The 27,970-nt window shown below is 45.2% G+C and overlaps 1 protein-coding gene and 1 long non-coding RNA gene across 3 annotated transcripts in view; one reads left to right on the top strand and one right to left on the bottom strand.

Annotated features, from left to right (window-relative positions):
* Positions 1-27,970, top strand: part of LOC140844055 (uncharacterized) — a 60,826-nt gene that overhangs the window by 26,059 nt on the left and 6,797 nt on the right. Inside the window, exon 3 of one of the 2 annotated variants that reach the window (XR_012122200.1) lies at positions 6,174-6,321. This is a non-coding gene — a long non-coding RNA (uncharacterized lncRNA). Of the gene's footprint in view, positions 1-6,173; positions 11,330-27,970 lie in introns of those variants that run through there. The other variant, XR_012122199.1, reaches the window with a different exon arrangement.
* Positions 11,474-15,034, bottom strand: CCL26 (C-C motif chemokine ligand 26). The gene is made up of 3 exons (XM_017654508.3): positions 14,749-15,034; positions 14,547-14,661; positions 11,474-11,757 (listed from the first exon to the last, which is right to left on the bottom strand). The coding sequence occupies exons 1-3, from the start codon at positions 14,819-14,821 to the stop codon at positions 11,661-11,663; spliced, it is 285 nt and encodes a 94-aa protein (XP_017509997.1). The 5' UTR covers positions 14,822-15,034; the 3' UTR covers positions 11,474-11,660.

The following is a 27,970-nucleotide window of genomic DNA, read 5'->3' as shown; positions in this document are numbered from 1 at the left end:
AACTATCAACAAAGTAAAAAGGCAATCTATGGAATGGGAGGAACTATTTGCAAATCATATACCTGATAAAGGGTTAGTAACAAATAACTAAATGAATTAAAACTATAGAACTCTTAGAAGAAAATATAAATATAAATCTTCATGACCTTGGACTAAGCAATGGTTTCTGAGCTACGACACTCAAAGCACAACCAAATTAAAAACAGATAAATTGGACTTTATAAAAACAAAAAACTTTTGTGTATGAAATAGACACTATCAAGAAAGTGAAAAGACAACCCACAGAAGGGAGACAGTATTTGAAAATTACATATTTAATAAGGATCTAGTATGCAGAATATATAAAGACCTCTTACAACTCAACAATGAAGAGACAAAAGTCAAAGGATTTGCATAGACATTTCTCCAAAGAAGATATACAAATGGCCAATAACTACAAGAAGAGATGCTTAACATCATTAGTGATAGGGATATACAAGTGAGACCACAGTGAGATAGAACTTCACATTTTACTGGGATGGCCATCATCATAAAGACAGGCAATGACAAGTGTTGGCAAGGATATAGAGAAACTGGAGTCCTCAAGCACTGCTGATGGAAATGTGAACTGGTACAGCTGCCATGGAAAACAGTGACAGCTTCTCAGAAAGTTAAACATAGCAATTTCATCCCTACATATATACGTAAGAGAAATGAAAACCTGTATTCATATAAAAATTTCTACACCAATATATATTATAGCATTATCCATAATAAACAAAAAGTTTATCAAAAAGTGGAAACAGCCCAAATGTCCTTCAACTAATGAATAGATAAACATAGCCAGCAATGGAATATTATTCTGCTGTAAAAATGAAGTACTGATACATATTATAACATGAATGAACCTTGAAAATATTATGCCAAGTGAAAGAAACCAGATGAAAGAGGATACATATTGTATGATTCCATTTATATGAAATGTCCATATTAGGAGAATCCATAGAAACAGAAATACATTAGTGGTTGCCAGAGCTGGGAGGAAGGGGGACAGGGAGTGATTACTAACAGGCATGGGGTTTCTTTCTGGGGTGATGAAAATATTACAGAATTAGTAGTGATGATGGTGCCACAACCTTATGAATATACTAAAAACCACTGAATTGTACAGTTTAAAATGTTGAATTTTATGCTGTGTGAATTATATTTCAATTAAAAATAACATTTTTTAAAAGTCAGATGTATTTATGGAACAGATGGGACAGAATATAGAGCCCAGAAATAGCTTCAATGTGAGGTGCAAAAGCACTTTAATGGAGAAAACTAGTCTTTTCAATAAATGGTGCTGGAGCAACTGTACCCAGGGGAAAATAAACAACTAAATAAGCTAACCAACCATCACCTAATCCTCATAGCCACAGAAAAAATTAACCCCAAATGCATAATGTATTTAAATATAAAGCTAAAACTATAAAAATTTTAGGAGAAAACATAGTAAAAATATTTGGGACCTAGTTTTAGTGAAGAGTTCTCAGGAATGACACCAAAAGTATGATCTATGAAAGAAAATCAATAAGATAAATTTCATCACAATTAAATATGTTGCTCTGTGAAAGACCCTGTAGAAAAGATGAAAAGATAAGCTACAAATGGGGAAAAAATATTTGAAAACCACATACCTGATAAAGGACTTTATCTAGAATATATCTGATGAAGGACTCATATCAAAACTTGACAGTGAAAATAAGCAATCTCATTTTAAGGTGGACAAAAAAAAAACCATAGACATTTCACCAGACAGCCTACATGGATGCCAAATGAGCACAAGAAAAGACATTCCATATCGCTAGTCATTAGGAAAATGGAAATTAAGACCACAATGAGATATTACTACACACCCCTTAAGAACAGCTACAATTAGAAGATTGAGGATAACTGGTACTACCAAGGAGGCTCAGAAACTCAATCCATTATACATTGTTGATGGAAATGTATAATGACACAGTCACTATGTGTTGGCAGCCGCGCTCAGAAAATAGCGCCCAATGCAGGGCAGCCGGAAGGCCCCGAACTTCCTAATGACAAATCATCCCACACCACTAAACTACATGCTAATTGCGCCTTGGCATAAGGACCAATGAGACCCACCAAATGGTTATGCTAATAAGGCATATGGAGCCGCACCAACCAGGTCAGAGCATGAGAACTATATAAGCAAGCCTCTCCTTCCCCTCTGGGTCCTGCCCAACTCATTTGTTTCACAAAGAGCTGAAGAATAAAGCTTTCTGCAGAAGAATCCTGCTGTTGTTGCGTGCTGTTCTTGCCGGCGAGGACGGGGCGCGCGACAAGTGGTGCCGAAACCCGGGAACCAGAACATCACCGGCACAGGGAGGACCCTTCAGACATCTGGAGAGGATTCAGAACTGCAGGTCAGAAGAAAGCCCGGAGGGGTAAGTTCCGAGAGGCCCCTGCTTTTTAGGATGATGGTTGATGGTTCTCTGTAAATAAGGAGGCACCATGGGGAATGCACCGTCATTAGTCACGGCGCTGCAGACAGCTCTCAAAGAGCGAAACTTGAAGGTCTCCAGCAAAGTCTTAGGATCTTTTGTGAAGGAGATAGACCGTGTGGCCCCCTGGTTCATTTGTTCAGGGTCCCTCTCAATCCCGAGCTGGGACAAACTGGGGAAAGATCTTGATAGAGAGGAGGAGGAGGGTAGCCTGAGGGGAGGCACCGGGCCCCTCTGGAAACTGATTAGAGCTTGTCTGCAAGATGAGAGATGTGAAAAGGTAATAAAAGAAGGTCAGAGAGCATTGACAGATATCCAAGAGAGCATGTCAGAAACGGAACGGGAAACAGAGAGCGCGCGCGACCGAAAAAAGGCCACAAAAACGAAGGTAAAGAAACCCCAGAGTGAGGGAGAAAGCCCGCCTAGGGCAAAAGCGAAAGAGCCCCGAGAAGCGAGTGACGATCGCCTCGGAGAAAATAGTAAATACCCCTGGAAAGAGTTGAGGGACCTCCAACTCTCCAATAGGGAATCTGAGGAGGAATTAACGTCTGCAGAGGAAGGGGAAGAAAATAAAACCGCAGAGTGCAGAAGTAAGGGAACCAGCAAAGTTGAAAAGCGGACCAAGGAAAAAATGAAAGTAGGGTGTCCCCCGACGCCCGTTGCCCCGCCACCTTACGTGAGTGGCGCACTCTCCTTTTGCCACCCAGATACTCTTCAGGCAATTAGACAAATGTTTCCTGTATTTGAGGATAATGGCGTACGCTCTCACCAGCCCCTGAGCCATAAACAAGTTAAGGAGTTAGCAGAATCCGTTCGGGCTTATGGGGTCAGTGCCAACTATACCATAGCACAAGTTGAGAGATTAACAGAGACAGCCATGACACCCGCAGACTGGCAATATGTAACTAAGGCATGCCTTTCTAGTATGGGGCAATACATAGAATGGAAGGCATTGTGGCATGATATCAGTATGACCCAGGCACGCGCAAACGCGGCCGAAGGACAGCCTGCGTGGTCATATGATATGCTGACGGGCCAAGGACAGTGGGTAGCCAACCAGACCGCCTTCCCCTTGCAGGTATACGCACAAATAAACACGTGCGCTGCCAAGGCATGGAAAGCCCTCACCAACAAAGGAGAAGTATCAGGCAATTTGACAAAAATTATTCAGGGGCCGAGCGAGCCATTTTCTGACTTTGTCGCTCGTATGATGGAGGCCGCAGGCAGAATATTTGGAGATCAGGAACAAGCGATGCCCCTGGTAGAGCAATTAGTATTTGAACAATGTACCAAGGAATGCAGACAGGCGATAACACCCTGGAAACAGAAAGGGATACACGCTTGGTTGAAAGCCTGTAGAGAAATAGGAGGGCCACTCACCAACGCGGGCCTAGCCGCAGCCATATTACAGAGCCACAAACAAGCCAGGATCACTAACAGAAGTATTAAATGCTTTCACTAATCTGTCACGAGGCCTGTCCCAGTATCTTTCAGGAAACTGGTCCCAGGACTTTGATGGAGCACTAGAAGAACTGCGGTGAGAAATAATCCACATCAACTCCACCCGTCTAGATATCTCCGTAGCAGAAGGACTCTCTTCCTGGTTCCTCAGAGCTCTCTCCCACGTCAAGGAGTGGGCGGGCATGGCTGGGATGGGCGTGTTCATGCTTGGAGGTCTCATGCTCCTACTCTGGTTGTTATGCAGACTCCGCAATCAACATAAGAAGGACAAGGTGATCCTTGCTCAAGCCCTAATGGCTATAGACGTTGGCGCCTCTCCCCAAGTGTGGCTCAATATGCTTAAGAAGGAAGCTCAGCTTTAGCTTGAGGTAGCTCTTGCACCCTGAGCCCATGTGGCACTGCACCAGGCCCGAGTACCTCATTGCTTAATCACAGCTTTCTTTAAGAAGCTCATGGTGCAAGAGGGTTGAGAAAAAGGGTCCAAACCCTTTGTACCAAGAGGTCCCAACGCCAGCCAGAGGATGCGAGGCAAAGCACTGCAAGAGGTCTTGGACCCCTCTGAGAGGCATGCCTGACTGCATAGGGGTAGATGCCCAGAACCCCTCTCCAAAAAGGGGGCATCAGGAAGTATGATGGAGGTCAGGCCTCTGTCTCCGCCTCTGCTGGCAAGTTCCGCCTTGAGCTTCTGTTAGACAAAAAAGGGGGAGATGTTGGCAGCCGCGCTCAGAAAATAGCGCCCAATGTAGGGCAGCCGGAAGGCCCCGAACTTCCTAATGACAAATCATCCCACACCACTAAACTACATGCTAATTGCGCCTTGGCATAAGGACCAATGAGACCCACCAAATGGTTATGCTAATAAGGCATATGGAGCCGCACCAACCAGGTCAGAGCATGAGAACTATATAAGCAAGCCTCTCCTTCCCCTCTGGGTCCTGCCCAACTCATTTGTTTCACAAAGAGCTGAAGAATAAAGCTTTCTGCAGAAGAATCCTGCTGTTGTTGCGTGCTGTTCTTGCCGGCGAGGACGGGGCATGCGACAACTATGGAACATAGCTTGGCAGTTTCTTAAAAAATGAAACATTCATTTACTCTGTGACCCAGAGTAATGCCCTGGGCATTTACCTCAGAGAAATGAAAACTTATGTCCACACAAAAACCTGTATGCATGTGATTGATCATAGAAGTGTTATTTGTAATAGCCTGAAACTGAAAACCTACAGTCAAGCAATGGTTAAATAAACTGTGGTATATCATATCATGGAATATTACTCAACAGTGAACAAGAATGAACTATTGATGCATGCAACAACTTGGATGTATCTCAAGGGTGTTGCATGAAGTTTAAAAAGCCAATCTCAAAAGGTCACATACTGTATGATTCCATTTATATAACATTCATGAAATGACAAAGTTTTTGAGAAGGTGTAAATCCAGGGAAGGGAAATCCTGGGGCAAAATATCTAGCTGAAAAACTGAAATCAGTCAAAAGGAGAAATTAAATAAAAAACCCATTTATTGCTTACAAACAGCCATCCGGCATCTCTCTCCTACTTCAGCAGAAGCGAGCAAAGATTTCTCCCAAACTCTCAGGTCCAGATTAAGCCCTCTCTTGCTGATGTAATTACTCACTGATAAGGAGATAGACTACTTCTCTCCACCCCTTGGAAACACCTGTTGATATGGAGATGCACTAAAGCTAGGCGAGACATTCTGGAAATATTGCAATTTTACTCACAGAAGGAGAACAGATTAATTATTGCCAGCAGTTAAGGATGGTGGGAGAGGGGAGAAGTGACTATAAAGGCATAACATTAGGGAGATATTTGTGGCAATGGAATAGTTTTATAACTTGGTTGTAATTGTGGCTACATGAATCTACACATGTGATAACATGACAGAACTATACATGCAATTTATACCAATGCCAATTTCCTGTATTTGATTCTTTTATGATTATGTAAGATGTAACTATTGGAGGAAACTGAGTAAAGGGTACACTCAACCTCTCTGTACTATTTTTTCAACTTCTTGTGAATCTATAATTATTTTCTTAAAACTTCCTTAGGCTATATTGACATAAACATCCTAGGGTTGTTAGTGTCAATATTAAAAAAAAATTTTTAAGGGTTATTGGGCAGCAAATGAGTTTATTCAGGAATAGCAGGGGAATTGCAATTCAGGACATGCAAACTGTGGCAACTACCAAATAACTTTGCTATTCAGTTTTTAAGGTTGACATTACATGGTGCCAGAAATGGGATCTGAAGGGTCTGAACTCCTGAGGAACCGATGACCCTGGAATTGTGTGTGGTACCCGTTTGGTCTGCTTGCTCTCTCCACTTCCACGACTCGTCCTTTTTCTTTTGGTTTGGTAAGTCTCTTAGATTTAAGCTCTCTCCTTTTGCCTTAGCTTTCTGACCTCATTTGGGAACTGCTTTTTTGAAGGCATTGTCCTCTTGGCGGATACTCATTTGTTTTCTGAACCTCTGGTTTTCAAGTATGGGATCACAATCCTCTCAATTCTCTCAGGAGGGTCCTCCTTCGGGAATCCTAATTTTATGTTAAAAAAAAAACAGCTATGGTTCCACCTCACATGCATCTTTAACCGAATGGACCAACTTAACCACAGATAATTTAGAACTATAATGGCCATATTGAGGAACTTTTGGCCTTCCCAAACTTATTTTTTTCAGAACCAAATTCAAAGACCATTGCTCAAAAATTAAACAGACTGAATGGGATGCTTATTTTAGTTGGCAGCTGGAGGTTTCCAAATGCACCCAAGGTCTTAAAATCACCTCTTTACAAAATACTGTTTCTAAATAACCAAAGCGAATAATTGAGAGGAGACAAAACAGTTTCTGAGGCCTCTTTTTCCCTTCCCTGGTCCTCTTTGCAGCACCAGCTTCCTCTCTCTCTCTCTCTGTGCCATCCCCGCCTCCGCTATATCCTCAACTTCCTCATTCTGCCAATCTAAGGGCCACTATGAAAGAATTTCTTAAACTCAGGGTGGATTGTCAAAAGTTTTTACAAATGGCTTACCTCCTGAGATTAGTGGATAGATTCTTAAAAAGGCAAAGAAATTCAAAAACTGAAAAAAAGATGGGAGAGCAATGGGCTGAATGAACTCATGACCACAGTGGATATTCAGAGCCTGACAGGAAAATTTTGTAGGCTTCTCCTCCTAAGCTAAAATGAAAACTCTGTACCCAGAAAGCAAAGCAAAACAAAACAAAACAAAACAAAACAACCTTCTGGGGCCTTCCTAAAAGGGTTTACTAAAAGAGATCATGTAATTAGCTGGATGGATCAAACTATCATGTCATTTAGGCCGCAAACAATTCAACTGTCCTCATTGGCCAGATCTTTGTAAAACTGGAAATGCAACTCTAGGTTTACCCATTCCTTTTACTAAACCCTAAACTTCCCCTCTTTATCTCAAAGGGCTTGTAAATTATTGACCTTAGAAAGCCCAAAGTGATCGGAGGAACCTGCATTCCTTCTCTGTGCCTCTGAGATGTAAATATTAAAGTACAAACTTCAGGGATATAATTGTTATCAGAAGAACAATAAAAAGGGGAAAAGTCTTTCTGTATTTGCCTATAACATCTATTGCCACCATCGTTAAATTAATAACTAAGATTGTTTCATAGTGACTTATGGTCCTATTTGACTTAGTGTTTTAAAACCTTTTGATGTTTTTGACAAATTCCCCAAAATCAAAATCTTTTTTTTTCCCCAAAATTAAATTCTAAATAGCCTTTTTGACCTTAAACTATCTAGCAGTTTTTCCAGAGGGTCTCTGGAACATCTCAAAGAATTTGTTCTTTCTCCTTATAAAAAGGAAGATGTTAAACAAATTAGGCTTATTTGATATGTTACACATTACACAGAAAGCATTGTCAAGTAAGTAATGATAAACCTTCTTAGGTTATATTGTATAGGTGGATGTTATTACGGTAAATATTCTACAAATTACATGAAATTCCTGGAAATCTGATATGTCTTGGTGAGATGTGTTCTTTCCCATACAACAATAATAGTATTATACACAGGAGTAATAGTAGTATAACTCCATTCAGGTTCTGGACCCAATTTCAATGTGTGTAAGTATGTGGGAAGGGTTTTCCCACACATAACACCAAACAATTCTTGAACACCAGCATGTTGTCAGAGAATTCAACTCAATCCTGATGCTATCTGTCCAGAGACAGCACCAGATTTCCCCAGGTTAAGGACTCTGTCCTACAGGACTGCCCTCCACCCCAATTCCAGATGCCAGTTGCAAGTCCCAGGCATTTACCTGTGCTTCTGACCAACCAGCTACAGATTGGAGGTTCCTACAACCTCCCCTAGATTTGATTAATTTGCAAGAACGGTTCATAAAACTCAGGAAAACACTACATTTAACAGATTAATAAAGGATACAGTAAAGGATACAAGTTAACAGCCAGATGAAGAGATGCACAGGGCAAGGTCCCAACTAAAGGAGCTTCTATCCTCGTGGAGCTTGGGGCTTGGCTCAGAGGCTCATGGAGGTGTTCTGGCTCCCCAAGCATGGAAGCTGTCCCTGACTGAGAAGCAGGATCCAAGAGAGAGAGAAGCTCTTCTCAGGGGGTTTTGTGAGGGCTTCATTGCATGGTCATAACTGACTAAATTATTGGCCATTGGCTGATTCAACCTGCAGCCCCCACCCTTGGGTGGGGGGTCCAAAAGTCTCTCCTCACCACCACCAGACACTCATTTCACCTTTAAGACTCTGCAGTGTTTCAGGAACTGTGATTGAAAACCAAATATACCTGGGAAATACATATTTGGTTATATGAATGACCAAATATGTGTTTCTTATGACTCATTATATTGCACTTGGTATGTTACTAGTCATAATTCCCATTGTTACCTTAAAATGTATGTTACAGAAATAACCAAGTTTTCTCATCAATTCCATTGCATATAGCTCTCATCAGATCTTTAACAATGGACATTTTTAAGTCTTCTGTCATTGTACAGTTATTATTTTACTCTGATGCTTTTTGCAAAAGTGTACCTACAAATGTGATTCATCTCCCAAGAGGTTCATAGAAAGAGCTCTGACGAAGTGCAGGTTTCTGAAAACTTTGAGATCATAAAATTGAACTGGGTAAGAATTTCCAAAACTAATGGAAAAAAATGACTGAAACAGAACAAGAGTTAACAGCACAGGACTGAATTAACTGATGATGATGACTGAGATTTCTATGATTTTTGTTTAAAATATTGCTGGATCTTCAATCTTTGTTTTCCAGATATGAGAAAATCTTTCTATTTAAGTTATCTATGACTTACAGCAGTTTAGTAAAATGTACCTTTGTGAACCAAAATGAAACATTTTATTTTTATCTGATCAGTCCAGAATTTGGAAACTCTTTAGTACTTTTTCTCATGGCAATATGATTAGTTATTTGCATGAGTCCAGTGAAAGTCTGTTCTCTGTGAAACAGAGCACAGTTAAAAATATTGGCTATGCTCATATTAAACTCAGATATTAATTCAGGTATAAACTCAGATATGACCAGACAGGCTTAAGGGAGTAAGGTTGACTTTTATGGAGCCAATGAAGTCCTAGTCTCACAGGCTTTAGAAGTTCAATAGGAAATTTCTTATAAAAAGTTTTAGCAAAGCAGTCATAAGAGAGCTTATATGGTCAGTCAAAATCCTTGCTACACTTATGTAAATAATCAGGCCATGTTTAATGCAAATCAGTCAATTTTACTGTGATCATTTTTGGGAAAAAAATAATGGGGATAATTATAGAGAAAAAAATTATGTTTCTACCTTTGTCTATATTGGATTCTAATCCTGTTATTTGTCTTTGAGGTTTTGTTGCATTCCTGTTAACTGGGATAGATCCTAAATTATAGTTTCCTCAAATATCTGGCAATAACTCTCCAAACTGACACTTCCATTTTTCTCCCATCCTTCTGGTTTGGAGTTAATAAGAACAAAGACTATGCTTAAACCTTTGAAAGGGACTATACCAGGTGCTCCTCACTACCCCAGTGGCCGCCAGGTTTCAGGGACCTTGGATATATATCTCATAGCTAAAGAAAGCTCCACCTGCATCTGGTCTTGGCCGAATGCTGGAGACCTCTGAACCAAATTGGCCAGACAGAGAAGTAGCTGACATTGAGACAGACCACTTCTGCTCGAAACACCAGATCAAGTCTTCATACTTTAAACATGAAACCTTTCTTCTTCCCTCTCTTTCCTTTACTCTGGCATTGGCCTGGAAAGATAATGCCGTCTTTTGTATCTCCCAGACCACTGTTAAGGTGGGTAAGCTCTGGAATTTAGAACAACTTTTATTTATTTCAGCCTAGGAAAAAACTTAACTGGCCCTTGGTCTTCTGATCAATTTAACTGGTTACTTCCAGGTTTGGGCTCCTGATTTAGGACCACTGTGCAAGCTGGGTTTGTCATTCTGCTCTTCATTTTGTTTTGTATAATCATTTTAAAGCCTTGTACCTGTTGCTGTCAAATCTTTGTAGAAGCACCTCATACACAATGGTGTAATGCTGACTGAATGCTTCAAGATGACCTCCAATGCTTATGACTTTGTTAAGATGTAGACTTTAAGTGGGAAATGCCTGAGAATTCTCCCTCCTACCCTTTGTGGTTACTCAATGTGGCCTTAAATGGTTTCCAGTTACTGTGCACCTTCCCACCAGTGTATGACATGACAACTGGGAAAGGTCCTTCCTGGCATTGAGGGACAAAAACCACTAAATGTAGAAAATCTGACTCTTGATCAGTAATGCTCTTGAGGAAAGATCTTGATCAAAAGGAGGGAATGTGAAAATGAACAAAGGAAACGTCATACAAAATAGATATAATACCACTTACATGGCCCAGCAGGAAGAGAAAGATTTCCTCTCGACCCGACCCGCATCCCACAGTAAGCTACCCTTGCCTGCAGCCAATGAGAAGCCACCACCGTGTCAATCTCTCTTACTCCTCCAGCGAACTTTTGCTAAAAACCCCTCCCTGCTTCCTCCTTTCCTGTCTAAAAGGATGCTTTCCTCACCATAGTCTGCATGTCCCAAATTGCAATTCCCTTGCTATTCCCGAACAAACTCACTGGCTCCTTGACAGCTTTTGCTTACTTTTTAAGGTGGACCATATGCAGATAGTATTCATGTTTATTGTTTTTGAGATTTTGCATTTTACCAACGCATACCTTATGAAAAACACTGCCAAATAGGGAGGCATTTCAGCAACCCTGCACTAAAGAAGCTATGAGGTGGTTATATTATATTTCCAAATAATATAAATTTGCCTCTCTAAATAATGTTAGAACATTTAGTGGACAATTTTGTCAAAATGTATTAAAATTGTCCTTGCTTTTTTGCATAAAAACCACAAAAACATACGGCAGAAATTCAATACCTGGGTTGGTGCAGGGGTTGGGAACCTGCCAGGAAACCAGCCACAAATACTGACTCAGTTTCCTTTCTTTGAAAAAAACTCAGGTTTTATTGCATAAGAATGTTTATGAGCAAATCAAATCTTTATTTAAAAAAATTTTCATTAAAAAAAAAAAACTTTGATGGAAAATTCCCTCTCCTCTCCTCCAGACCCATGGGGCCTTGTATTGAAAAAATTCTCCAAGATTCACTAGGGGCAGCAGGGCCAAGGCAGGTTCCAGGTGGTGTTGGGGTGAAATTTTGGTGGTCACAGTTGGTTCTGGGCTTTCAGTAAAGAAATGTACTTCTGTACCCATTTTTCCTTCAGCTGTGCACAGACTTTGTGGCCTCTTTTAGTAGTGAATCTGTGGAAAAGAGAAGCTGACAATCAATGCTGAGAACTTTTGCCTCCTGGAAAGGGAGGGGCAGCTGGCAGAGGTGTCTTGTCCCCTTGCTGCCCTCCTGCTGCACCGTCTCTGCTCTCTCTCCTGGTCTTTTTCCTCCCTGCTCTCTGCTGCTTTATTTTCTACCAGAAAGCACACTTCCAGGCCCGCCTCCCCCAGGAGAGAATTTTCAACAGCTCTAGAATGAAGTACGTAAGCTGTACCATGCTTCTTAACCTGATTTTAACACGACAGCTCTATTGAGGTATAATACCCACACCATACAGTTCAACCATTTAAAGCATGTAATTATAATTCACTGGCTTTGGGTAATATCCACAGAGGATGTAACCATCACCACTAGCAATTTGAGAACATTTGCATCACCCACAAAAAGGAACCTCATATGCATCATGCCACTTAATTCTTAACCGCATTATTGTGAGTTGCTTGCCATGGCTGCTTGTATGTGATTCCTGCATTCCTTGCAGACTGTGAGCTCGTGAAGAGCGGTGGGGGGAATCATGGTTGAGATCCCTGAATCTCCTCCAGCCTTGTGCTTGCCAAGAGCATTCAGAAATGATGAAAGCCTAGGTTGGGGGTGCTTTATCCTGGAGCCCCTTGAAGGACACAGCAGTTTTACAGGGCTCTCAGGCAGGCCCTGGCACATGCAGGGGAGAGGAGCTAAAGAGATGGGAAATAAAGGAGAGGAAGGGCTCTGTGCATCTTTAAAACCATGGCTGCAAATTTCCTTGACATAACTCCCATTGACAGATGGAGGCGTATGTCTTCCCTTGAACTTAGGCCAGCCTGATGGACCAGTCAGCCCATAGAATGTGGCAGAAGGGATGCTATATGACTTTGTAGGCTAAGTCATAGAAGATTTTAGAGCTTCTGCCCAGTTCCCTGGAGCACTTATCTGGAGCTTTGAACCACCTTGCAAGGAGCCCCACCACCCCAGGTCATATTGTGAGGGAGCCCACACTAGCCCAACAGGGAAACTCATAGAAAGACTCAGCAGTCAGATAGGCTGCCAGCCCCTGGCTGTTCCAGCACCAGCACCATCTGGCTACAACTATGTGCCACGAGACCCCATGCCAGAGTCACCCAGCCAAGCCCTTCTGGAATTCCTGTGCCACAGAAACTATGAGAGAGAAGCAACTGATCGTTGTTGTATTAAGCCACTAAGTTTTGGGGTAGTTTGTCATGCACCATGGATAAGTGAAACAGGCTTCTCACCTTCCTTTTCAAATGAGGATACTTGACTTACCCCAGGTCACACAGCTTGTAAGTGACAGAGCCACTACGCTGAGCCCAGCTCAGGGCTCTTTGCCAACTGTTGGTTAAGTACAGTGATGTATTTAAACTCCAGGAAGCCAATCAGGACACAGAGGAGAAGACCCAGGGCACCCTGAGATCTGGAGCGCCCCCCACCCCCCAAGAACTAGGCACTTGAGTGCCTCTTTTCTGCTCTTAACTGTCTCAAAATGATGACATTCAAGTTTGTCTCTGGAGCCCCTTTTCTCCCCTTCTGCACTATTCTCTGATGTTCATGAGCCACATGTCCTAGGCACTGGTGACTGCCCCGAGCCCAGGTATTTGCATGTAAAGTCAGCTCCCATTTGGTGATTGTTTACTGTGGGCAGGCGCAGTGCTAAATGCTTTGTGGGTATTATCTCATTTAGTCCTGCCAGGGCCCTGACAGGTGTGTACATCTCTCCTGCCACCACCAACAAACCCGGCAGGACCTGACTCCTGTCCACCTGTCCGCTTTGTCATCCTCCCGTGCACCTGCTCTTCTCTGCCTGGCACACCCATGCTCCTCCCTGCCCCCCCTCACTTGGGCCACTCCCACATATCCTTGGGGGTCTTGGTGTAAATGTCACTTCCTCCAGGAGACCATCCCAACACCACGTTAGATCCTCCTATGACTGTGATAAAGGGTGGCAGAATATGCTGCCCCAAAATATGCCACTTTGGCATAAGGATTATTTTGAGATATGACACTTAAAAAAAACCAGCAGGTACAAAAAAGATTTTTGACCTCCCCTGTCCTTCCTGAAGGCAGGAGATAAAACTCCCATGTGGAAAATGTCCTCCCTGTAACAGGAGGAAATAAATATTCTTATCACGAGATAGGGGGTCAAGACCAAGAGAATTCTGTGCAAACAGACCTTGTTACGATAACTCTTATCGTCCAGTAGCTGCCCACCCACCCCCTGTCCTCCTGCTGTAGATTTTAGTCACATTTCCACAATTGCAGCTGTTTTTCCAACCTAGCAAAAAAGCATTTGGGTTTTGCCCCTTCTTTGGGTCTTCATTTTCCTATGGGGCTCCCATGCACCTGGAAAAATCTGTATGCTTTTCTCCTGTTAATCGGTCTTATGTCAATTAAATTCTCAGGTCCTGCTGGAGCCCCTAAGAAGGCAGAGATTTTGCCTCCCCTACAATGATGATCTCCCTCTTGGGGTCCCCTTCACGCATCATCACAATTGTGGTACCCCCTTTCTTCTGCAAGCTCTAAGATCCACAAGGACTGTCTCACTCTTTCATACACAGATTTAGCAGAAGGCCTGCGTGGGCCTGGCACATGGTAAGAAAGTTAGGAAACTGAAGCTCAGGTCACACTTGCTGGTGGCAGAGGCAGAGCAAACACCTAAGTTACCAGGTTCCCATCCTGAGGCTCATCCTGGGGCTGTGGGGGTGTGCCTAGCACCCATCCAATAACGTGGCTGGTAGGGACCCTGAAAGCCCAAAAGAGAAATACTCACATCACAGCCTGCTGGGAGCAGCTGTTCTTGGTGTATTCATAGGTTTGCACCCAGTTCCAGGGAAGGATCTTGCGGCTGTACTGCAAGCAGCAGAACTTGGCTACATCACTTCCACCTAAAATACAGGGAGAGGAAGGAGCTTGGAGATGCCCCTTGGCTTCTCTTCCCAGTCAGCACAGGAGGGCGTGCGGCAGCTACGTACGCATGGCAGTTCCAGGATGGACACTCAGGATGAAAACTAGGAGAACAGGGAAGCCGAAAGGGAAGACTTTCATGGTGCTGTAAGCCAGACCCTTCACAGCCTTCTCCCGAGTTCTCCCAGTCTCCACCGGCCCCCTTTTATGGGACTGAACAGTCCCTGAAGAAAATTCCAGTGAATTTTGTGGTTGAGAACAAAAGCATCTTTTTTAACCCTACGTGGAGGAGCAACCAGATCCCCATGAAGGAGACTGAAAAGCAAGGAAATGTCCTCTGGGGGAAGGGGCGGAGCCAGAGTGCCCTTGGGAGTTTCCCCGCCCGAAGCTTTTATCTGAGTCAACGCTTCCTTGTTTGAACTGCCAAGAGTAGAGGAAATGAAGTAATATTCCAGTGAACAGACGTAAAATTCTCCATAACGTCCTTGTTTGTTCTAGATTGATTTCTGGCCCTGGCCAATGCTTTATTTGCTTTTGAAACACTGCTTATTTCTTGGTGGGGTCAGGACAGTCTAAGGACACAAGCAGAGAGCTGACTGACTACGGCAACGAATGTTCAAGAATGATGCCCCAGGCACGTGCCTTCCTATCTTCTCAGTGCCACGCATCACTGGACACGTGGTGCCAGAGCCGCTTGGCGGCACTTAACGGCTGTCCGGGCTGGTTTAGAGGGTCTCAGACCTGACAGAACATCGCAAATGCCTGGAGCCTGAAAAATATACATATATTCCCTGTTCCTACTTCTCACCTCCTGGGTCAGACTCTTTGGGAGTAGGACCCAGAAATCTGTATATTAGCCAGATATGGCTAAAATGGGGGAAGCAAATCTAGAATGGGGCAAGAGAGTCTTAGAGAAGGGTAGATCGGGACTTTCGGACCGTGTTTCATGACGTAGGGCTCAGCCATTCCCACTCACTGATGTGCCACCATGCTTTAAACATTCAAGTTTAAGGTTAAAAAAGCAAAAGGCTATTAGCCATCTAGAACCATAGAATTGTTCAGGGCTAAGTGAGCCTTAAAATCTCGTCTAGTCCAGCCCTTTAAAACACCCCATGGGGTCATCCAGCCTGCTCTGAGCACTCCAAGTGTAGGGAACTCACCATTGAATCATGTCAACCTAAGACAGCTCTGACTGTAACAAAGTTCTTTTAAGTTCTTCTTAAAATTTGGCCCAAATCTATATTCTGATTTCTGTATGACCCACTAATAGTAAAATGCCCAATTTCTCTCCTTTCAGAAGATGAGGCAATTGAGGTTTTGGCAGATCTGTTGTTTTTATTTGGGTTCCCCTAGAAAAGGCTCTGAGACAAAAGGGTCCCAGTGCATGTAACGCAGGAGGAAGGTGATTCCAGAAGACACCAAGGAGGGGAGGGGAGGGGAGGTTGGGAAGAGATGGGGCAGGTGATGGAGCAAGTTATTGCCGTGGGCAGCTGGCACTCAGTTCCCCTGGGGGGTTCTGGGAGTCTTTGCAGAACAAGCCTAAATTGGCCCAGATGTGGGGTGAGAAATGGGGGTTATCATCCCCCAGGTCTCTGCATATCACTGCTTGAGGGCTGCACCCTACATTGCTGGCTTGTCCTATGAGCAGGCTGGGATCAGAGGAAAGCCCTCAGACAGCCTCAACAAACAGCCTTTAGCTCACAGAAGTGAGTGGAGGGGATAGGGCAGGCCCCAGCAGCACCTGCTACAGCCGTTACCTTGTTTGCCCCTGAATGTTCTCTTCTTTAAGCTGAGCTCCACTGTGCCTCCAATTCACCCCACACCATTCTACTGGGCATCTTCACACACCAGTTTGTACTTGAATAAACAGCGACAGTATGTTGGGAACCCAAATGTTTCATAAATGGAACACAGTGAACATAAGGGGTTGATAAACAGTTGGTAAATTGAACTATACAAAAATTTGGAACTTTTATTCATTAGAAGACACCAACGACCGAGTGAAAAGGCAATCTGCAACAGGGGAGACTTTTGCAATGCACCCAGACTGGGTTGAATAGTGCCCCTCCAAAATTCTCAGCAACCGGCAACTTCAAAATGTGACCTTATCTAGGAATAGGGCTTTTACAGCTGTAACTAGTTAAAAGAAGGTCATATTGGATTAGGGTGGGCTCTTGTGATATTGTGATTTTAAATCAGAGATACATATTTGGTCTACCTGACCTGGCACACAGCTCTTAAAACCCATGTAATTTTCTAAATGATAAGGGAACATCTTTTGTTTTAACATTTGGTCTTTTGTCCTCAGTTCTTGAAAGAGCTCCAGAGCAATACAGGTGAGCGGAGTGTCTTGTTCACTGAAATGGGCTCCTTGGAACCACACCTGAGTTTACACTCATGCAGTGACTTTAGAAGGGCTTGTGGGATAAATCACAGGATGGGAACTGGTTGCCAGGGAAACAAACCATGTCAATAGAAGATTGAAACTTTCAACCCCACCCCCTAATCTCCCTGGGGTGATTAATCCCCAATGGCCAGTGACTTAATTGTGTCTACATAGTGAAGCCTCCATAAAAATTCCAAAAGAACAGGGTTCAGAGAGCTTCTGAGTTGGCCAGTACAGGAGGTGCCAGGAGAGGGGTTGTGTCACAGAGGGTGTGGACACTGTGCCCCTTCCCAAACATTGCTGTCTTACCAGTGGGTTTCAGCCCCAGGCAAGTTCCTCTTGATTTAATGAGGCAGAATAATGACAATGGAATGTTCTTGTGGTGAAAGGGTTTATACCCAACTTTATTCTCATGATGGCAGGCTAGTCTGCACGCAGCAAGCCGGTCTCTGCCTCTGGGCCTCTCCACCCCACCAGCTGTCTCAGTCTCTGTCCTCAGCGCTGCCACCACTCCAGCCCCTGCTCTCCTGCAGCCATGCAGCCCAGAGCTCTGGGCAAAGCTCTTTATTTGGAGTCAATAATAATGTATTGCCCACATGTGTGCAGTGAGCAAGCTGAGCAGGGTCAGGTGAGAATTCTGGCTATAGGAACTTCCATTTTCTCTACACTTACCCTCTGCATCTTTTCTATCCAGCTGTTCTGAATTAGACCCTCTATCTAGTAACTCTAGTAATCTAGTAAATAAATCTAGTTTTCCTTACTCCTGTGAACCACTCTAGCAAATTCTCAATCCCTATCCTCCAGTCGACAGCCAGTTATTTGAAAGCACAGGTGACAACCTGCACTTGCATTGGTGTCTAAAGTGGGGGCAGTCTTGTAGAGCTGTATGGAAAATGCAATCACCATGGCCAGGGTACTTGCCTAGATGCTGTCTCATGCTTGTACCCACTGCACAGGCATATGCTGCTTCATGCATGTATAATCACTTGGTCCACTGCACAGATACATGCTTATATAACTGCTGGCAGTGAGCCACTATTGTCTATGCTGTTATAAAAAGACGACCACCAGGTACTTTTGTGTGGATATGATATCAGTGTGTTCGACCTGCCACTGGGAGAATAAAGCCTGGTCTGAACCCTCAATCTAATGGTCTGTTGTTCTTCAGTCTTGCTAAATCCAGCATCAACCTGCTAGGAGCCGAGCTCCTGTGCTGCAGTTGGCATAGTCAGCAGGATTCGCTGAAGACTGAAACATGGACTAGGTTGTCCCTATGGGTGAGGGGATATCCCCCAATGGGTATGTGGTTCATGGTGGCAACCCTCCTGGTGGTGGGAGCCCCTCTCCAGGACTTGGGGGAGGAGGAGGTGATGCCTAAGGCAGTGGAGGAGGTCCTCCACAAAATTGGGGAATCCTTGGAGAAATGGAGTGCCTGCTTGGCAGTGAGAACCATGGGCTGGTTATTGCTCACAGTATTAGAAAAAGCCATAGATGAGTCCCACCAAAAGGACACACTTTCACAAGAAGCGCAAGAGACAGTGCGAGAACATGAGATGCGAGGTGCTGTGGAGAACATAAGGGAGGTACTGGAGGCCGAGGGGGTGGTGCTCTGAGCAGCAGCAGGAGAGCTGCCGTTGGCCCCGGCCCCAGAAGCTGTGGAGGATACATTGGAGGAGGAGGAAGAGGAAGGTTTTGAGGTGATACCTGAGACCCCTTCTTTATTTAACTCCCACCTGGTTGTAGACCAAAAGGTAAAGATGCAGCGACTGTGGGACCCTGTGTGACAGGTACAGTGAAGCACGCTGTGTTCTGTCCCAATGCACAGGTGGAACTGGTGTATCTGGGTTCCCAGGTTTGGCAAAAACCCTTGGAGTCCATAGCAGTCTGGCTCCTGTGCCTTTGGGATGTAGGGGTGGGTAGTATCCTCCTGTCTGGGACAGAGATGGGAAAGCTGGCTTCCCTGTCAACTCATCCTGCCTTATGGCAGCAATTGAAAAATGCATACCAGACCCCAGGTAACCATTTGCTTCTCAAGTGGTTGATGGCAACCCATCATACCACATGGTGCAATTGAGGTGACTTACTATCTTCTTACACTAAATGGCAGATGTACACAGAGCTTCGACAGGCATTACAGGAGTTGGGCATGAAGAATGCCATTTACAACCCAAGAAATCATGGTCTGGACAAGAAGCTGTTTGTGGTGGGAATGAGAGATATGGTGCTGCAAACAGCTCCCTTGTCCTTCTTTGGGCCTTTAGTGGCTATTCTTGCCCCCTACATGGGGCAGCCCATGAATATGGTCACCTGTACTGTGGCAGATTTGGGGGAGGCTGAGCAATTAAATGTGTAAGGGAATGCATGCCACTACTAAGAGGAAGGGATTAAAGGGCCCTGTGAAGGTCACAAGGACACAGATGTGGGTTGATTTCATAGAGGCGGGAGCAGACAAACAGAAACTGGGTGGGAAGTCAAATAAAATCTTTTTGGAGCTCTAGCAACAGTTGAAGTTGAAGCAGTGCTTCCAGCTGCTGGCTGAGGCAAAGGCCAAAGAACAGGAGCTGGTGACAAAGCTGTAAGTCTGGGCAGCACACCTGCAGTACTTCTTGTGGAAGAGTGAGCTGGCCGCACCTAGACCCTTGGAAGGAGCTGATTGGGCAATATAGTTCGGCTGAGGGGAGGGCCAAGGTACCTGCCTTGTGGGGCCAGGTGGGGGCTGGAGGCCACATGACGAAGTATCAATTTATTGGTCCTCAATGAATATACAACGTATCTTGCTCTGGTAGACACAGGAGCTGAATGTTCACTGATTTATGGCAATCCTGAGTGGTTGCCCAGGGCCTCTGCTGTGATTGACAGACATGGAGGCCATCAGAGTGAGACAAGCCTGTATCCCACTGGCGATACAGTGTCTACCCCCAAAATAGTATATAGTATATATATCTCTCCTATCCCCAGATAAATTCTGTTAATATTCTGCAGGGCCTGTGGCTACAGACCACTGCAGGTGAGTTCAAACTGAGGATATGTGCAGTGAGGGCAGTTTTGAGGGGACATGCCAAGCACCTGCCCATAGCTTTGCCCATGCCTTGGTGGGTGATGAATACCAAACAATACAAGTTGCCAGGAGGACATAAAAACTCTCCAGGAACTAGAGAAGGGAGGTATTATAAGGCTCACCTTTTAATTTCCCAGTATGGCCAGTAAAAAAGCCAGATGGCTCCTGGCATAGGGAATAAAGTCATACGCCATCTGCATGCTGCTGTCACCTCTATTGCTGCCCTCATGGACATTCTCAGTCATGAACTAGGGACATACCACTATGCTGTGGATTATTTTAATGCCTTCTTCTCTATTGATACAGATAAAGAAAGTTAGGAACAGTTTGCTTTCACATGAGAAGGGCGGCAATGGACCTTTGCCATCTTTTCACAGGGGTACCCCCATGGTCCCACCATCTGCCATGGGCTTGTAGTCCAGAATTTGGCAGCCTGGGAGAAACCACCAATGCACCGTTATATTGATGACATCATGCTTACTTCTGATTCTCTTACAGACCTAGAAGGTGTAGCATCTAGACTGTTACACCATCTGCAGAAGAGGGGATGGGCCATAAATGGAAACAGGGTCCAGGGATTTGAATGGAAGGGGTCACTGAGCCCCATAGACATGCTAGCACACATTGCTGCCTGCCCTATACAGCTGCAAGTACAAACAAAGGAAGAACTGTTGAAGCCTGGGTTTGGCCACCAAAATAATATCTTGCTGCCAGCACCAATAACAACCACCCCAGAGAGTCTGTCAGTGGACATGGCCTTGACATTTTGACAAACAGACCAGCAATGGCTGGCCCTCTGGCACCTTGGGGACAAGGCCTGAAGGACAGCCTGGTGTGCATTCCTGGAATAATGGTCAATTGGCCCTCATGGATCATGGTAGTGTACCTCATATGGCCAGAAGGCAAGGACATCTTACCAGAGAGTTTTGTCTCGTTTTTATGGCCAGTGCATACACCTCCAATAATAACACTATACCTAGACCCCTCTGTAACCCCCACAGGGAGAGGGGTAAAAGTTTGGTATACTAGACCCAGACAGGACCCCCTTCCTGACACAGTCCTATCACAGGACCACTCCCTTGCATGCATCCTACCCAATAGAAAGGAGTTGCTTATGTTGGTGTCATTAAAACATATGTCTTACTATCCTTAAGGTTAATCTCCTCTAATGTCTTTGTGAATTGGGCACACACCTTAGCAAAAACTGCCAATATATGCCCGCTGGGTGTGCACAGAGCTCCCTACCATTCTGCTACAGACCTCCCATGGGAAGTGCGAGTTGTGAACTCATCTGAGCGGGACTGGTTTAAACACAACTGGAATGACCAACTCAATACTACTGTGTTAAATGATACAGTAAAATAACTGCCATAAAACGACAAGTACAGGAGCAGGTCAATGTCTCCCAGCCGATCATAGGGTATTCTGTTAGGGCTGGTATAGGTGGCTTACTGCCGTGTTTGTAGCCTTAAGCAAAAGCACCCTAAAATGTATAGAGCACCATAATGGCACCTGGGCTGAGACATCGGTACACACTGGGTGGGTCTCTGAGCTCCTTTGTGCCCAATCCATGTAGTGATGGGGGATAACAAATGGGGTAGACAAACCCAATCGTAAGGCAGGAGCATTCCCTGTTCCCTGGGGATATCCTTTGGGTGTGCAGGCAGTACGGATGGTTGAATCCTCTGCACAAATGGATGCATCATTGTAACTGGGGACAACTGTACATACCTGGAATGTTCCTGTCTATCCTCCCACAGATTCCCTCATATTGGGACAGTTTCAAGTATAGGCACAAAGGAAAGCTAGCTGCATGGTGGTGTTACCCACTGGCCATATTCACTGTGCAGGAGGTGCTGATGGAATAGAAGCAGAGGTCCCTGCTCTATCACTGCATACAGCATGCACCTTTAATGCTACCCATAAAGCTATTACCCTTCTTAATGGAGAAGATATGCTCACTGCAGCTCAAGGGGATGTGTGTGCATCCTACAACAGGATGCACAACATAATGTAACTCTAGCATTACAAGCCATACAACAGGAAACTCAACAAATCACAGCCCTATCTTATGACCCTTTGACCACTTGGTGGCAGTCGATTTCCTCAGGCTGAATGACGGCTATCATCACCATAATTTCTGTAGCTCTTTATCCTAGTATGTTGTTGTAGCTTCTATTGCTGTTGTAGAATCTGGATGTGATGTTCCAGCCTTCTTGCACAGGGACCATCGTGGAAGACTGATTGCATAGACCGTGAGATGAGAATCCTGGAGGGGTGGAGTATAGGGAAAATGGAGTCACCATGGCCAGAAAGCTCACCTGGATGCTGGCTCATGCCTGCACCCAGTGCACAGGTGCATGCTTATATAATCACTAGTGGTGAGCCACTGTTGCTTAAGTTGTTATAAAAGGACGATCACCAGGTACTTTTGTGGGGATGTGATATCAGTGCATGACCAGCCACTGCAAGAATAAAGCCCAGTATGAACCCTCTATCTAAAACTCCATTGTTGTTCTTCTGTCTTGAGGAATCCAGTGTCAACCTGCCAGGAGCCAAGCTCCTGTGCTTCAGCACCTGAGCTCTCTGCCTATGGGCTCTGATGCTGTCTGTGAGCAAGGGTAACGCCATCTTGTCAAACCCACCATGGTGACCACTGACCACTTCACCTCCCTCCCCACATCCTATCTGTACTGCAAACAGGGAACATTCTATAGATAAGCTCTCAATTGGAACTAACAACATGGATCCTTTTGGGATCTTCAGATAATGTTTAGACATCAGCTCCTGCTATGATGAAACATGGATGGCCCCTCTGTATATAGACCCCTTGCTCCTTGCATCTATAAAATTAGCCTCCCTAAACACAAAGCGGCTGTCCAGGACCTCCTGTAGGTTCGATCCCCTCAAGAAACCTTTGTGAATTCCAGATGGACTTGTCAGCCTCCTTCTCTTGTCTCCTTCTTCAGCCTTTGGGTTCAGTTCTCTTCTGTCTCCCCCAAATGCAACAGACACTATCCCCAGGAAGATAGTGTCAGAATTTAGTCAAATTGTGGGATACTCAGCTGGTATCTGAGAATTACCTGGAGTGAAGAAAACCCTCCCAACATCTAGTGTCAGAAGTGCAGTCCTGAGAGCACAGTGTTGTTGTGAGAAGACAGAAGCAGCTTGTTGCCTTTCAGCTCTAAATCTCATGCCCGGTGTCCTTGGAACAAGGCCATGTGGGGACGCAGAGATTGGAATGATGCAATTGCAAGCCTAGGGGTGCTCAGGATGGCCAGGAGCCACCAAAAGCTAGGAAGAGGTACTAAAGGATTGTCCCCGGGGCCTTCAGAGGGAGTGTGACCCTGTAGGCACCTTGATTCAGACTTCTGGCCTCAGGAACAGGGGAGGATAGATTTCTATTGTTCTAAGCTACTTGGTTTGTGGTGATTTGTTACAGAAGTCCTGAGAAACTAACACAACATATGTCTGCAAAGGAGCTAACATTCAGCCTATGGAAGGAATAGTATTAATCAATAAAAAAAGACAGACAATGCAATGGAAAAATGGCTGAAACCCACATGCTTTAGGAAAAGGAAACCCAAATGTTGAATGACAAGGGGATTGATTATGTCAGTCATCAGAGAAATACAAACTTGAACCACAAGGTGATACTATTTCAGCACCCACCAGAACGGCTAAAATGAAAAGGATAGAAAATACCAGCTGTTAGGGCCAGGTGCACTGGAAATGTACACGCTGCCGTCAGGAATGGAATGCTATGGCCAGCATTTACTAAAGCCCTATATGCACTCCACTATCCAGCAATAGTCACCAGAAATGCGCATGCATGCTCACCAAAAGATGTTATTTGAAATAACCTCAAACTGGAAACTACGCAAATATCCATCAACAGTGGAATGGAAAATAAACTGTGGTTTATTAACATAAAGCAATACCATATAATAATGAGAATGAACTATAGTTACACATCCCCATGGCAATGCATCTCATAACCTAATGCTGAGCAAAGCCAGATATGAAGGGGAAATATTGTAGGATTCCATGTATATAAGTTCCAAACAAGCTGAAGTGACCTACAATGATGGAAGTCAAAAAAGTAGTTGCCTTTTGGGGGGTAGTGACTTGAAGGGAGGCCTAAGGGGGAGCTCTGCTCCATGATCCGGGTGGGGGAGTACCCTTTCACCCTTGTGAAAGTTCACAGAGCTGTACCCTCAGGGTTTATGTACCTCTGTGTGTGTGTGTGTGTGTATATATATATATATATATATATATATACACACACACATCTCAAAAAATTGGTGAAGGAGAAGGACATGATACAGTAAATAAAACAAATTATTCTGCAGTAAGGAAAGGTCTTATCAGAGCCATGATAGTCCCATTTCCCTTCCTTTCTCCCCCCGGGCCTATGTATTCAGAATGTTTCTCATTTCCCAGAAAGTGCTGGCTGGGTATCACGTCAGCTCTCAGCTTATCTGCTTCCTCCTTCCAAAGCCTGCCTCTCCTCCACCCAGCAGAGCCCCTACAAGGCTCGGGGGCCAGCTTCAGCTGCCTGGCTCCCTGCTGCCTCTCCAGAGTTTACCCTTGCTGCCACACTCTGTGGCATCTGGGGTGCCCCTGGGAGCCCAAGTAAAGAGACCCCTTCTTAGCTTAACTAACTGTCTGCAGAAAAAACACCTATTTCCAGATAAGGTCATATTCTAAGTTTCTGGCAGGGACATAAAATAGGGGGTGGGGAGGGTTCAACCCAGTACAGATCTATTATAAAAATCTTCTCCTATCCTGCAGACTGCTTTTCCATTCTCTTGTTGGTATCTTTTAATGTAGTCCAATTTATCAACTTCCCCGTTTGTGCTTAGTAATTATTTAACTGATGAGACACTTGGGTCCTTCAACTAAGGAGCACATCTGCAAGTGGGCATCTGTGGAAGCTTCTCCTTCTCGGTGCTTGTGCGTGGCAGCCTGTGGCCAGGGCCTTGAGTGTGTCCTTAATGCCAGCCCACGACTGGTGGCCCTGGATCCTGCTCTGGGACCTCGACCCTCTTCCCTGTGGTAGAAGCCCCTGCCCCCTACTCTCTACCTGCTGGCTGGGCTCCCACCACATACGTATGGATCTCTCAAACACTCTACCCCACATGGTTCTCGAGGTCTGGGCTGTCGTTTGCATTTCCCACTGATGTGGACACCCTTTCAGAATCCAGCCCCTCAGCTGCTTCTCCCCTTTTCCCCTTGTTATGGACTGAACTGTGTCCTCCTCAATTTCATATGTTGTTGCCCTAGCCTGAAATATGACTATATTTGGAGATAGGACCTTTAAAGAGGTAATTAAGGTTAAGGGTGGGGCCTTGATCTAATAGGACTGATGTTCTTACAAGAGGGGGAGACACCAGGGGATCTCCCAGAAGCAGATCCTGAGACAAGGATTTGAGTGGCAACAATTTATCAGGGAGAAGATCACAGGAGATTCCAGTAGGGAGGTGGGGGAGTGAGACGAGACGGGAAGGCAGCCAATAAAGAAAGGTGCCTTACTTAGCAGATTACCACAGTGGGCAATTGGAGTGCAGTCCCTCCGGAGACCTCTGGATGTGAACCAGAGCTGAGGGTCAGGAAGCTGGGCCGTCTGTGTTCTACCTGCCCGGTGCCTGGCCGCGAGGGAGCCCCCTGGTAAAGGACTCCAGGTGCATGCAGATGGAGGGTAGAAGGGTGAGTGCCCTGGGATGCGACTGGGCACGGCCACAGTCTACTGCATGTGAACTCCTGGGCTGCAACCAAATATCCTTTTACTGGAAGCAGAATGCCCCATTCTGTGCCTGCCAAGACCTCACCCTCAGGGCCTATGTGTTACCTGCTCCAGGAAGCTTTCCTCCAACCTCCCTTCCAAGCTGGATGAATAGGGTGGCCCTCGTCCAGCTCCCAGAGAACTTTGTGCAGTGCTGAATCATCCTTTTCCACCTGTCTGCCTTCCTTCTTGGATGGTGAGTTGTTTTCATTCATTCTACAATAATTTTTTTACTCTCTGCACTGTGCTAGATGCTGAATCCAGAAGTAAACTCAGCAGATGTGGTCTCTGCCGTCTAGGAGTGTACTGTTCAGTGGACAGAATAGACAGCTCACAGAAAGTGATTATCCAATAAATGATTGATTATACCTGGGGTGTAGGCATGGATGGAGAAGTGCAGGGAGATTTGAGGAGGTGTACTGAGGGACTGAACGAGGCTAGGGGTCAGGAAAATCCTCCTTTAAAGAAAGTGACCTTTGCCTTTAGCCTTGAAAGACAACCTGCTGGGTATTCCCTGTTTACACCTCCTCCCTTACCCTGCAATTCATCATTCTCTGCCCTCCTTGACCCTGCTCAGATCTTGACGGGGGAGACATTAAGGAGTTTTAAGTAGGGGAATGATAAGATTAGAGGAAGAATTTATAAAGTCACCCCTGCCCAACCCTGGCTGTTAAAAGGAGAGGCACAAGCAGGCATCTGGAAGGCCAGTAAGAAGGCTTCTTGTTTGTCTTCACAAACCTTCAACATAGAGACTGGAACGCATTTATTTAGCAAACGTTTGCTGAGTTCTTGCAGGTGCCCAGCTCTTGCAGGTGCCCTGGAGATGTCCAAGGCACTGCAGACACATGGTGGTCAATCCCAGCCCTGCCCTGAGTAAAGCTGGGTGGATGGAAATGAACCCCTCTGTCTGCCATCCCTGTGAGACCTAAACATCAGGGAGCTGGGAGAGCTCAGAAGCAGCTCAGCGCTAGGAGGCTTGGCCCAGGGCAGGGCAGCTGTCCTCGTTTCGGTCTAAAAGAAGCGGGTGTAATCAAGAAAAGAAAAACATGTTTCCTGGAATCAGAAAAAAACAACGACACACACACGCCTTTTTTTGTTGGTTTGTTACCAGTTACTCCATTTATCCCACATTCTATGAGGGAGGTTTTATCATCCCCACCTTTTCATCCAAGGAAATCGATGTTCTGAGGGGGTGGTAACTTTTTCAAGGTCACATAGCTAGTAGGTGGCAGAACCGGGGTTCAAAGCCAGGTCTGTGTCATGCCTGTGCCCCATCCTGCCTCGGAGTGTCTTGTCCCCTGTCCGCTCCCCACCCCCGAGAAACTGCCTAGAGGGTAGCCCGCCCAGGCTCTGTTCTGGAGCCAAAACTGTACATAGGTAAATAAGGATGTCAGAGTGAAGCGTGAAGAATGGCTGCATGGATAAGATGCAGCACGGATGCACGGACGCTCCAAGGGTAGGCAAACTTTCAATGAGCTCGGTTCACAGCACCCAGAACACAAAAATAAACCACCAGTTGCATGGGAGCGGTGCAGCGCTTCCCAGATTCTGAGTCCTGGGCAGGTTTCTCCACGTGGTTCTCAGAAAGGGTCACTGGGGCAGTAATGATTGACAGGGCTTTACTGACAGCATCCTGACAGGAGAGCACACAGTCCACGGGGCTTGTCATTACTCAGAAGTTAGGTAGCCAGGAAAGGAACGGTGAGATTTCCAGGGAAAGCCAGTCATAATATATTTTTTTTCCTGGAATCAGGGAATATAAAGTTCCAAAAGCCATATCCAGAAACAGTTTTTCCCCTTGGCAAAGCCGCAGGATTGGAAGTGGATGGGATGGGCTGGGAGCCAAGTGGGCAAGAGGAAGCTGGGGAGGAAGCGGTGCCCGGGCTCCTCTCCCTGTCCTTTGAGTTGAGCATCCGAGGAGTGTGCGCCTACCCTGCCTGTGTGTGGCCAACAGCAAAATAATTTCCCCTGAAGCTTGCGTGTGTCTCAGTGGGATGCTGGATTGAAAGACCCAGATGCATGGATTTAGGAGGAGGCAGTCTGTAATGTACTCTGCAGGGA

Source organism: Manis javanica, chromosome 10 (assembly GCF_040802235.1).
Source record: "Manis javanica isolate MJ-LG chromosome 10, MJ_LKY, whole genome shotgun sequence".
Taxonomy (NCBI): Eukaryota; Metazoa; Chordata; class Mammalia; order Pholidota; family Manidae; genus Manis; species Manis javanica.
The sequence above is the reverse complement of the archived record's forward strand: the minus strand, read 5'-3'. Positions and strand labels throughout refer to the sequence as shown.

What these genes read in the sequence shown, in the direction of transcription:
- CCL26 (XM_017654508.3), bottom strand. Translation starts at nt 14,821, where the DNA reads ATGAAAGTCTTCCCTTTCGGCTTCCCTGTTCTCCTAGTTTTCATCCTG. An exon ending in CCATCCTGGAACTGCCATGC is followed by an intron (nt 14,662 to 14,748) that starts GTACGTAGCTGC and finishes CCTGTATTTTAG; the next exon opens with GTGGAAGTGATGTAGCCAAG. An exon ending in TGCTCCCAGCAGGCTGTGAT is followed by an intron (nt 11,758 to 14,546) that starts GTGAGTATTTCT and finishes TCTTTTCCACAG; the next exon opens with ATTCACTACTAAAAGAGGCC.